Genomic DNA, 11500 nt, shown 5'->3' with positions numbered 1-11500 from the left:
CCACCCCCCCCCCAGCCTTGCCCCTTCTTGGGGTTATAAAGCAAGGCCAAGGTGGAGCTGGGGGCTCCTGTCCCCACCTGAAGCCGGATTTCTGGAAGCGCTGGATGTAGTACTGCAGCTCGGTGCAAATGGTTCTGTGTGTCCCCCCACCTCAGGGGCAGGATGAGTCCCCCACCTTCCTGTCCTTGGCTGAGAGTGCCCAGCGCCAGTTGGGTCGCATGTTGCGGTACCAGTTCAAGGGGCCACTGGGAGAGGGGATCTGGCTGGCGGGGGGGTTTTCCGGGAAGCCCACCAGCAGCCCCCCTGCAAGAAGAGGGGTGGCGTTGGTGCCGTGTCCCACCCCACGGCATCCCCACCCCACGGCGGGGTCTGCCCCCCGTTACCTCGCTCCTGGACCCCGTGGATGCTGGGGGCGGAGGGCAGGCGGTCCTGCGGAGAGAGAGGGGAGTGAGGGGCAGGTGGGGGCCAGCACCGCCCCCCGGGGGGAAAATCCATCCCCAGGGGGGGTCCCTGTAGCTGCCAGGGAGAGTTGGGGCTTCTCCCGGCCCCTCCTCGCCGGGAGCCAGCATCGATCGTCGCTGCATCCCAAGGGATACAGGAACTGGCTGCACAGATGCAGAACCAGGAGCAGGCATGGAACCAACAGTGTGGAGCCAGGAGCAGGCACGGAGCATCCCGAGGGATGCAGGAATCAACCATGCAGCCCTGGGACACAGAGCCCAGGAGCAGGCACGGAGCATCACTGCATCCCAAGGGATGCAGGAACCAACTGGGCAGCCCTGGGATGCAGAACTGGGAGCAGGGACAGGTGAGGGGCAGGTGGGGGCCAGCACCGCCCCCCGGGGGGAAAATCCATCCCCAGGGGGGGTCCCTGTAGCTGCCAGGGAGAGTTGGGGCTTCTCCCGGCCCCTCCTCGCCGGGAGCCAGCATCGATCGTCGCTGCATCCCAAGGGATACAGGAACTGGCTGCACAGATGCAGAACCAGGAGCAGGCATGGAACCAACAGTGTGGAGCCAGGAGCAGGCACGGAGCATCCCGAGGGATGCAGGAATCAACCATGCAGCCCTGGGACACAGAGCCCAGGAGCAGGCACGGAGCATCACTGCATCCCAAGGGATACAGGAACTGAACATGCAACCCAGGGATGCAGAGCCAGGAGCAGGCACAGAGCATCACTGCATCCCGAGGGATGCAGGAACTGACTGCACAGACACGGGATGCAGAGCTGGGAGCAGGGATCAAACATCACTGCATCCTGAGGGATGCAGGAACCAACAATGTGGAGCCAGGAACAGGCACAGAGCATCCCGAGGGATGCAGGAATCAACCATGCAGCCCTGGGATGCAGAGCCCAGGAGCAGGCACGGAGCATCACTGCATCCCAAGGGATGCAGGAACCAACTGGGCAGCCCTGGGATGCAGAACTGGGAGCAGGGACCAAACATCACTGCATCCTGAGGGATGCAGGAACCAACAATGCGGAGCCAGGAGCAGGCACGGAGCATCACTGCATCCCGAGGGATGCAGGAACCGACCATGCAGCCCCAGGATGCAGAGCTGGGAGCAGGGACAGAGCATCGCTGCATCCCAAGGGATGCAGGAACCAACAACATGGAGCCAGGAGCAGACATGGAGCATCACTGCATCCTGAGGGATACAGGAACTGAACACACAACCCTGGGATGCAGAGCCAGGAGCAGGCACAGAGCATCACTGCATCCCGAGGGATGCAGGAACCAACAACGTGGAGCCAGGAGCAGGCACGGAGCATCACTGCATCCAGAGAGATGCAGGAACTGACTGCAAAGCCCCGGGATGCAGAGCTGGGAGCAAGGATCAAACACAACCCTGGGATGCAGAGCCAGGAGCAGGGACGAAGCATCACTGCATCCCGAGGGATGCAGGAACCAACAACGTGGAGCCAGGAGCAGGCACAGAGCATCACTGCATCCCGAGGGATGCAGGAACCGACCATGCAGCCCCAGGATGCAGAGCTGGGAGCAGGGACAGAGCATCGCTGCATCCCAAGGGATGCAGGAACTGACTGCACAGACACAGGATGCAGAGCTGGGAGCAGGGATCAAACATCACTGCATCCCGAGGGATGCAGGAACCAACAACGTGGAGCCAGGAACAGGCACAGAGCATCCCGAGGGATGCAGGAATCAACCATGCAGCCCTGGGATGCAGAGCCCAGGAGCAGGCACGGAGCATCACTGCATCCAGAGAGATGCAGGAACTGACTGCAAAGCCCCGGGATGCAGAGCTGGGAGCAAGGATCAAACATCACTGCATCCCAAGGGATGCAGGAAACAACTGTGTTGTGCAGCCCTGGGATGCAGAGCTGGGAGCAGGGACGGAGCATCACTGCATCCCAAGGGATGCAGGAACTGACTGCACAGACATGGGATGCAGAGCTGGGAGCAGGGACGGAGCATCACTGCATCCCAAGGGATGCAGGAACCAACTGTGCAGCCCTGGGATGCAGAGCTAGGAGCAGGGACGGAGCATCACTGCATCCTGAGGGATGCAGGAACCAAAAATGTGGAGCCAGGAACAGGCACGGAGCATCCCAAGGGATGCAGGAACCAACAACATGGAGCCAGGAGCAGGCAGGGAGCATCACTGCATCCCAAGGGATGCAGGAACCGACCGTGCAGCCCCGGGGCTGTGGAGCCAGGAGCAGCCCTGGGCTGGCAGAAGGACATTGCTGTTCCTGGGGCGCTGTTATTTTAAACCACGAAGGTTTTTCACCCCGAAGGCAGACAGTAACATTGGCAGGGGTTAAGGAAGCACAGAGCACTGCGCTGCGAGGGCAGGGGGGGAGCAGGAGCCTCTGCCGGGCCGTGCTGAGACAGTCACCCCACAAATCTGCTCTTCCCCGGGCTGGGATGTCCCCCTCTTGGAGGCAGCACAGCTTTCTAGAGGTCTCCTCAACCCCTGCTCAGGGTCAGCTTTGAGCCCTGAAGAGGTGTGAGCCCTGCGGAGCTGCCCACGGGGATGCGTTCACTCTGGTCCCTACTGATGGCTGCCTGAATGCAGACTTTGCTGAGGAGGGGCAGCAAAAGGATGGCAGACATGGGGTGGAACATGCCTGAAGGTCACTATGGGGCCACCACAAAGCCACCCCTGAAGCTTCTGGCTCCTGGCGTGGGCAAGGTGGATGGGGATAGGGTGGCGCAGGCTGGAGAGAAGTGCCCCAACAAGGCTAGCAGGGCTTGGAGAAGACATCAGGCTGGGTTGGCCGTGGGGTGTGAAGCCTTCTGCTCTCCCCCCAGGCCCACCCTCAGCCCCACACCTACCTCCCGGCGCGTGGAGCGGATCAGGACCTTCAGGGTCCGGCCGATGTCCTTCTCCAGCTCCGCTTCCGCGACACCCTGCACAGGGGACAGGAAGCACCACGGGCGATGCCAACCCCCCCCAGGGACCCGACCCCCCCCGGAGACAGATCCCACCACCCACCAGGGCTTGGCTGGAGCCTGGGGATGGTTTTATTGCAGAATTCAACGTGGGAAGAAGGTCTTGGCAGGGCAACCACAACCCAACTCTGGGGCAGGTGATGCCCAGCCATGAGCTGGAGACCCCAACGTGGCACGTTCCCGTACCCTGGAGGGGTGGAGGGGGTTTAAGCCCCCCCAAAAAAGAGGGCTGGAGGATAAAAAACTGTGGTCCCAAACTCACCGCAGGGCAACCACAACCCAACTCTGGGGCAGGTGATGCCCAGCCATGAGCTGGAGACCCCAACGTGGCACGTTCCCGTACCCTGGAGGGGTGGAGGGGGTTTAAGCCCCCCCAAAAAGAGGGCTGGAGGATAAAAAAACTGTGGGCTTAAGATAAAAAACTCACTGGCTCCTGGAAGTAGAACTGGTAATCAAAGGTGGGGTAGGACTTCATCTTCTCCACGATGTCCACGGTGGGGTCGGCAGGGCGGTACGGGGTGTTCAGCGAGGCCACGGCTCTGGGACACCATGGGGGGGGACACACAAAGAGTCACCATCACCCCCCCCCAATTTGGGGTGCCCCGAGAGAGCGGGGATGGGGGGGGAACGGAGAGGGCAGGACCCAGGGTGACTGGAGGGACCTGGGGGGGACACAGGACGGGTCCCCGAGGAGCCACCCGCGTGGCGTGGACCCACCTCACCCTCTCGGGGTAGAAGAGGGCCATGTTCCAGACCACAGCACCACCCCAGTCGTGACCCACCAGCACCGTCTGCGGGATGCCCTGTGGGGAGGGGGGGCCATCAGTGCACCCCCACGGCCGAACCCCAGGGAGCCCCTCAAAATCCCCCCCAAAAGCATCACCCAGGAGCAACCAGCAGGTGAAAGAGGAGCTTTCCCTTCCCCCAAAGCAACGAAGAGATCAGAAAACAACAATATTTTCTCTATTTATTTTTTCATTTTTTCCCCCCCCCCCCCCCAGCCAGGAACAAGCATTACCTGCTCCCCTGGGGTAATTTGCTGCAACTTAATTAAACGTTTCAAGTACCTGAGCCCTCCAGAGGAAAGAGGTTTGATGTTATCAACCAGAAAACACGTCTGGAGGCTGCTCGTCCCCTGGGATCACCCAGAAAGGTCTCCCCCCCCCTGGCTGCCATCGCACGGGGTGACAGCAGGGGGAATATCTTGGTATAAATATATATAAAAATATAAATATAACCATCTCACAGCCGAATAAATCACCAGCCCCTCCGGGAAGGGGCTCAAAGCATCCCCCAGGGCTGGCCAGATCCTGCCTGGATCGTGCCAAGCTCACTATTCCCCCCCTCTCTCCTCTTCCCTCCAATTCCTTTTTCCTGACCCCTCTGGGCACCTACAAATAAATCCAATTAAAACCCGTGCTCCTGACGATGCAGCAGCCGGTTCATAATTAGCTGATATTTAGAAATGTAATTAAAATTCCCTCCCGGCGGAGATGGCTCGGGGCTGCCTCGGTGCCATCCGACGGTGGGAAACAGTGTCTGGGACCTCCCCCATCCCCAAGGTGGGGGGCAGAGGGTTTGGGGGGGCTCCCGACAGCCCCCACCTCCAATGTGGGGCTGGGGAAGGTCCCCCCTCCGTGCTGATGGGTTTCATCCCAGCACCATCACCGTCATGGTTCCTGGACCGTTCTGCATCTTCTGCATCCCAGATCTGGGCTCAACCAACCTGTGAAGCTTCATGGAAGTCATTTATCTTCCCTCAAAATACCCTGGGTTGGCCCGGGGGGGTGAGAAGGAGCCCCCCTGGGAGGGGAGAGGAGCAGGATGAGTCCTGATGGTGGCAGAGGAGGAGGGAAAACTGAAGACCTCACATCCCATCTACCCAGCTCACCCCGAAGCACAGCGGGTGCCGACCCTCTTGCCAACCCACGGGCACCTTTTATCCATTTTCCTTATCATTTTCAATCCAACTTGAAGGCAATTCCACCCCCACCTCCCCAAGAAAAAAATCACGGTGATTTATATTCCATCATAAATCTGTGACATCCAGCTTGGTCCCCTCCCCAAAAACCCATCCCTGCTCCGATGCCGGCACAAAACCACCCTTGAAAAAGCAAAGGAACCTTTCCATAACCTCGAGGGTTTTGCTCTTCCCCCCCGCCCCCCCATCTCATTTCTTGAGTTATTCTTTTTTTAGTGCCCTGTTTGGTGAAGGACTCGCTCCCTCGGAAGCGTTTTGGGAGGAAAAAAAGCCCTGCAGAGGTTGGCATTTGCGGGCTGCGCTCTCCTCCTCCGCTTCACCGCTTCCAAAAGGAGCAGAAACCCACCCCATCCCCTCCCCGGGGAGGGAACTAAACCCGGGGCCTCCAAACCCAATGCAGGGGATGTCAAGGTGACACCAGATTCCAGCCACGACAAGGGACAGCGTTGGTCCCCAGCCACCCCAGCCACTCGGGAGATGCTAAAGTTGGGGTTTAAGTTGGGGGGCAGAAGGGATGCAGCCCAGCATCCTTCTCCATGAGCATCTCACCACCTTACCAAAAGCCAAACCAGCCCATCTGCTTGTCCTCAGCAAGGACATGAAGTCCAGGAGAAGGTGACACGGAGCTGGAGACCCTCCCAAGGATGGGTTCTCCCCACCAGCAATGGGTTGTATGAACACCCCCACCCCTAAAATCCCACCCATGGGGAACACAAAGATGGGACTTGGTTCCCCCCCAAGGGGTTTGGACCAAAGTCATCAAAAAGCTGAGATGTCCCAGAATGGGACAGTGCCACCAGGGAGCTCAGTTGTCCCTGCGTGGGAAGGAAGAGGCAAAGGACAGCCCAGGGAACGCGCACCCAAACCTTGCCAAGAAGGAAGGACCCATCACAGGAGGTTCCTCACCAGTTTGTCCAGGAAAACCACCAGGTCCTGGGGGAAAGGAGGAGAAAAAGAGTCAGATCCTGCCCAGGCCCATGTCCCACCAGCCCACAGCACCCTCCACACCACGTTCATCCTGCCCTGCAGCTCCTCACCTTGCAGATCTGCTCCTGGGAATATTCTTCTATGTCTGCATGAAAAACATCAGCACCACCATTTTAACATCCACACGTTTCTAAGGATGGATTTATTCTGCATCCACCCGAGCTGCTGGAGGAGCAGAACAGCTTCCAGCCCTCCAGGAGAAGACTCCTCCACCCATCTCCTGCCTTGGGAGCGGCAGCTCCAACCCTGAAGGTCCCCGTCCCCCCTTCACACCAGCTCACCTGGTGGGGCTGTGGACTCCCCATAGCCCTTCATCTCCAGAGCGATCACCCTGAAGCCAGCATCAGCCAGAGCTGGGATCTAGGAGGGAGAGGAGCAGCCTCCAAAGGATGAGGAGACCCCCAAGACCCCATTCCTCCCTGATGCCACCACCCATCCTGCATCTGCCCACCCACCCATGGGTGGGTGCATGGAGGTGTGCCCAGGAGATGTTCCGAGGAGGGCAGACATGGCCTGGTGAGGCTGGAGAGTGAGGAACACTCCTGGACAGTGTCCTATGTCCCTCAAGGCTCAAGGCAGGGTGGTGGGACACCCCCAGGATGCCCTAGAGGTGCTGGCCATGGACCCCCATCCCACCTCCAGCCACTATGGTCCACCCTCCTCCCCATCTCCTCCATCACCTGGTAGCGCCAGGAGAGCCAGGACTCAGGGAAGCCGTGGCAGAGGCAGACGACGGGGCCATGGCCCATCTCCACGAAGTGCAGCTGGACACCAGGCTGGAAGGGATGGAGAGTCCTCAACGGCTGCGGGTGACATAGCTTCTCCCCCCAACACTCCACCCACTGCTGGCCACCAGGCATGGGAGACCACCTCCTCCTCCAGCCCAGCATCCCGGAGCCACAGGAGCATGTTTTGGCCCCTGGGGTGGATGGAGAAGACCTCAACGATGGGGTAGCTCAGCATCTCCCACTCAGAGCAGCCCACACAGGAAGGTGGACAACCCAACAAGCCACCTCTCAGCTGGCACATCCTTCCACAGGAGCTCAAACACCCTCCCCAGGATGCCTGGGCCACCCCCAAGCCCTGCCAAGCCTGGGGACATCTTGTCACCAAAGGCAGTCCCCTCCACCCTACCCTGATGGGCACGTATCCATGGGTCACGTTGGATGGATCACACGTGGTTGGGAGTGGTTCTTCTTGGGTGAGAAGCTGCGGGGTGAGGAGCACAGGGTGAGCTCCCGAGCAAGGCTGGAGCTCCATGGGATGTCCCCACCACCCTGCTGCTGGTGGGACATCATGAGTTTGAGATGGACACAGCTCAGCAGGGGATGGAGTTATTAGGAGGTGGGCAAGGTTTGCAGGAGATCCAAAGCCACCCACAAGTCCTGCACCAGCACCACATCCCAACAAAACACAGAAACTCAAGCCCATTCCTCCCGTCTCTCCAGGGATCCCCAGGAGAGCAGGGGACAGAGAAGACCCAGACCACCTCTACATGCCTGGACACCCGAGAGCTCCTCCAGCTCCTTCAGGACGGTTTCAGTGTCCCTGACGAGGATGGTGGCCATGCCCATCTCCCGGGCCGGCTTCAAGTTCTCCCCGATGTCATCCAGGAGGATGACCTGGAGATACATCAGAGAGAACCAGGCTCAGCACTGGGTTTGGCCAAAGACTTTGGCTGCTTGGAGGGACCCTCCGTGCCCCGTTTTTGGGGTGGTGGCCGTACCTCCTGCGGCTTTGCCTTGAGTGCATCCAGGGCGTAGACGTAGATCTCGGGGTCCGGCTTCTGCGCCCCGAGCCGGCAGGACTCGATCACCAGGTCGAAGTGACGGCGCAGCAGGGTCATCAGCGTGGCCGTGAAGAGCCGCCCACCACTGTCGTCCACCCAGTTGTTGGTGAGGACACCGGTCTTAAACCCTAGGGAAAGGCCCACCCCAGTTCTCCAGAGATGATTTGATTTCACCTCTCTCCTCCCCAGCCATGTTTCTTGGACCTTCTCAGCCTAAAATCCCCTATTTCTAAAGCTCTGTCTGGACCAGAACACCCCAGCAGGAGATAAAAGGATGCTCTGAGGAGCTTATGCCCAATTTGAACTTCCAGAAAACCAAGGGTCAACCCTCCCAATGCAGGTGGGACATGAGCTGGCATCCTGCTAATTGCTGATAACATGTCTAATGGATTTGGTAGCAGGGCCAGGAATATCTAATTAGAGGTGCTGAGAGTGCTTTGGTGATGGTGAGGGACCAACCAGGACCCCATGGAGGGACCAACCAGGGAACCCCGTTGTGGGACCAGGGATTGACGAAGGAAACCTGTGCTGGGACCGACCAGGATGGATCCCATGGTTGGATCAACCAAGGAACCCTGTGGTGGGACTCAAGAAAGGAACCCTGTGGCTGGACTGACCAAGGAATCCTGTGATTGGACTGCACAAGGAACTCATGGTGGGTCTGCCCAAGGAACCCTGTGGTGGGACTGACCAGGGATGCTGTGGTGGGACTGACCAGAAACACATTGTTGGACTGACCAAGGAACCCCGTTGTGGGACTGACCAAGGAACCCCGTTGTGGGACTGACCAAGGATGCCATGGTGGGACCAACCAAGGAACCCTGTGATGGGACCAACGAGGACCCCATGCTGGGACCAACCAAGGAACCCCACAGTGGGACCAACTGGAACTCTGTGGTGGGATCAACCGAGGAACCTTGTGATTGGACTGATCAAGGAACTCATGGTTGGACTGACCAAGAAACCCCATGGTGGGACCCACCTGGACCCTCATGGCACTTGTGTGGAAGGGGAGCAGCACCCTTACTCCAGCACCCCTTGCCCAGAAGCCCCCCCAGCACCCACCGTTCCTCCGCAGCACCCTGGCTGCCCGCAGAAGGGGGGCATTGACCGTCCCCTTGGCCGCCATCTCCTCGAAGGCCCGGGCGACGGAGAAGGTGGGCGGCAGGACGACGCCGGCGGTGGAGGCCTGTTGCCTGCAGCCCTCTTCCATCTCCGAAAAAAGCTGGAAAACACCCACAGAAACCATTTAATCGACCCCTCCCTCAAAAAAAATACAGCAATCAATCCTGGAGCTGCTCCAAACCCCCCGGTGATGCCCCAAGGTCTCACCTGGGACAGGGTGATCTGTCCCCTCATGGCTTTGGCGTAAGGACTCTCGGAGCCACCGGCCAACAGGACACTGCGCAAGAAATTCCTGCCAGGAAAAGAAGGGAGGGATGAGGTCCCCCCACCCCGATACCGGGGAGGGGACCCCAATATGGGGAAGGGTGGTGAGATGTTTCTCCAGGGAGGGAGGACGCTCCGTGGTGGGGACACGGAGCTCCATCCTCCCTCGTCACCCCGGAGCGGCGCTTCGTTACGGGGAAGGGGGGGGTTGTGGGGGGAAATCACTGCTCATTTATTTCCCCTGGCAGCTCAATTACTTTGCCCCGCAGATACGAGGAGCGGGGAGCTCTGCCAGGAACACAAGCACCAAAAAAAAAGAGTAAAAAAATAAAATATAAGGCAAAGAGCAAGGCGTTTCGTAAGGGCAATAATTCGCCCCTCTCACAAGAACACCAAGGGCCTTCTCGGGCAGCAATAAAATAAGATTAGAGGCACAAAGCTCTCCCCCGAGTCGATAAAAACACAGCTGGGTTAAAAATAAAGCGGCTTTACCTGTTCCAGCAGAATTCCCTGTCACTTTCGCCTCTTTTTTTAAACAGAAAGCGAAGCGAAAAAAGAAATAAATAATGCTTGATGGCCTGATAATCTGGGAATTTATGGCTCCATCTGCTCCGTGTCCTCCAGCATTGAGCTGTTTAATATTTCATTCTTTTATTTATTTATTTATTTATTGACTGCCCGCGCTTATTTATTTATTTTTCTATTATTTTTTTATTTTTTAACACCCACACACCACCAGGAAATCCCGGCGCTGGGGAGAGACAGAACCTGTTCTGCTCCTGAGCTGCTGGGGATTTAGTAATTCCCCAAATATTCCCCCCGATAAATGGGGCAAAGGGCTCAGGAAACTGCTTGGGACGCGCTTGGGGGGGGGCGCTTCCAATGCGTCGGGTTTTACCAGCTCATGCAATGAGTTGTGTCCAGTCTCAGCGCTGGGGCGGGGATGGGCTTAATTAACTGTCCTGCTTAATTAATTACAAGCTTCTCTTCATACTGCTTCTGCCAACGTCCCCTAGAGCGTTCCTGTCTCTTCGGGGGGTACTTTTAAGGGCTGACCCGCACCCCACACCCAGGATAGGACCCCCTTTACCCCCCCCCCAGCCCGCACCCCACATCCAGCGGTGGGGTGACCCCCCTGCCAGCTCGCACCCCACCACCGCCTGCACCTCACCCTTACCCAGGGACCCCCAAACTTGCACCCCACCTCCGGGACAGGGGGTCCCCAGCCCCTACCCCGCACCCAGCCCCCTCCTCCCGCTCTGGCGGCCCCAGACCCGCACACCCGGCGCGGGCGGCGGCCGCACACACGGTATTTAACGCCTCGTCTCTAGGTGTCTCCGCCCGAGCGGCCACTCGCCACAGGGAGGGAGGGCGAGTGCCGCCGGGACGGGCCGAGCCGGGACGGGCCGTACCTGGGCAGAGCGCAGTCCCGCTCGCAGGAGCCCAGGAAGTGCTGCAGGCCGGGCCCGAAGCGATCCACCCTGCCTGCACCCAGCGGCCTCACGGGGCAGGGGGGCACGGCCAGGACCGGCCACAGCGCTGCAGGCGTGCACACGCGTGTGCACACGCGTGTACGTGCACGCACATTCACATGTGCGCAGATGGGCAGGCACACACGCAGGAACACATGCACGCCTATAGGAACTTACACGTGCACACAAGCCTATGTGCACGCCTACATGCATGCACACATGCACACGCACATAGATGTACACGTGCACGTGCAAAAATGCATGCGTGCAAGCAGGCACATACACACAGGCATGTATGCACATGTAGAGACATGTATGCGCACATGCACACACACTCATGGACACACATACACATACATGCACAGACACACACATGTGTGCATGTGTGAAACACACATGTGCATGCTGAGTGTGTATGCACACCCCCAGGCACGTTGTGTGCACCGTTAAGCGTGTGTGTGC

At 58.9% G+C, this 11500-nt stretch overlaps 1 protein-coding gene across 1 annotated transcript in view; it reads right to left on the bottom strand.

Annotated features, from left to right (window-relative positions):
* Nucleotides 1-11046, bottom strand: part of EPHX2 (epoxide hydrolase 2, cytoplasmic) — a 12127-nt gene extending 1081 nt beyond the window's left edge. The window contains exons 1-15 of the mRNA XM_014960886.1: nt 10979-11046; nt 9510-9594; nt 9243-9402; nt 8115-8305; nt 7888-8010; nt 7523-7597; nt 7069-7164; nt 6670-6748; nt 6439-6473; nt 6308-6334; nt 4138-4223; nt 3848-3959; nt 3304-3378; nt 384-429; nt 176-303 (exon numbers count right to left, since the gene is read on the bottom strand). Coding sequence (XP_014816372.1) covers nt 176-303; nt 384-429; nt 3304-3378; nt 3848-3959; nt 4138-4223; nt 6308-6334; nt 6439-6473; nt 6670-6748; nt 7069-7164; nt 7523-7597; nt 7888-8010; nt 8115-8305; nt 9243-9402; nt 9510-9536 — 1260 coding nt within the window. The 5' untranslated portion in view covers nt 9537-9594; nt 10979-11046. The remainder of the gene's footprint in view (nt 1-175; nt 304-383; nt 430-3303; nt 3379-3847; nt 3960-4137; nt 4224-6307; nt 6335-6438; nt 6474-6669; nt 6749-7068; nt 7165-7522; nt 7598-7887; nt 8011-8114; nt 8306-9242; nt 9403-9509; nt 9595-10978) is intronic.
* Nucleotides 11047-11500: the final 454 nt, after the last annotated feature.

The sequence above is a fragment of the Calidris pugnax genome, unplaced genomic scaffold (genome assembly GCF_001431845.1).
Source record: "Calidris pugnax isolate Ruff unplaced genomic scaffold, ASM143184v1 scaffold602, whole genome shotgun sequence".
NCBI lineage: Eukaryota > Metazoa > Chordata > Aves > Charadriiformes > Scolopacidae > Calidris > Calidris pugnax.
This window is presented reverse-complemented; position numbering and strand designations above follow the sequence as displayed.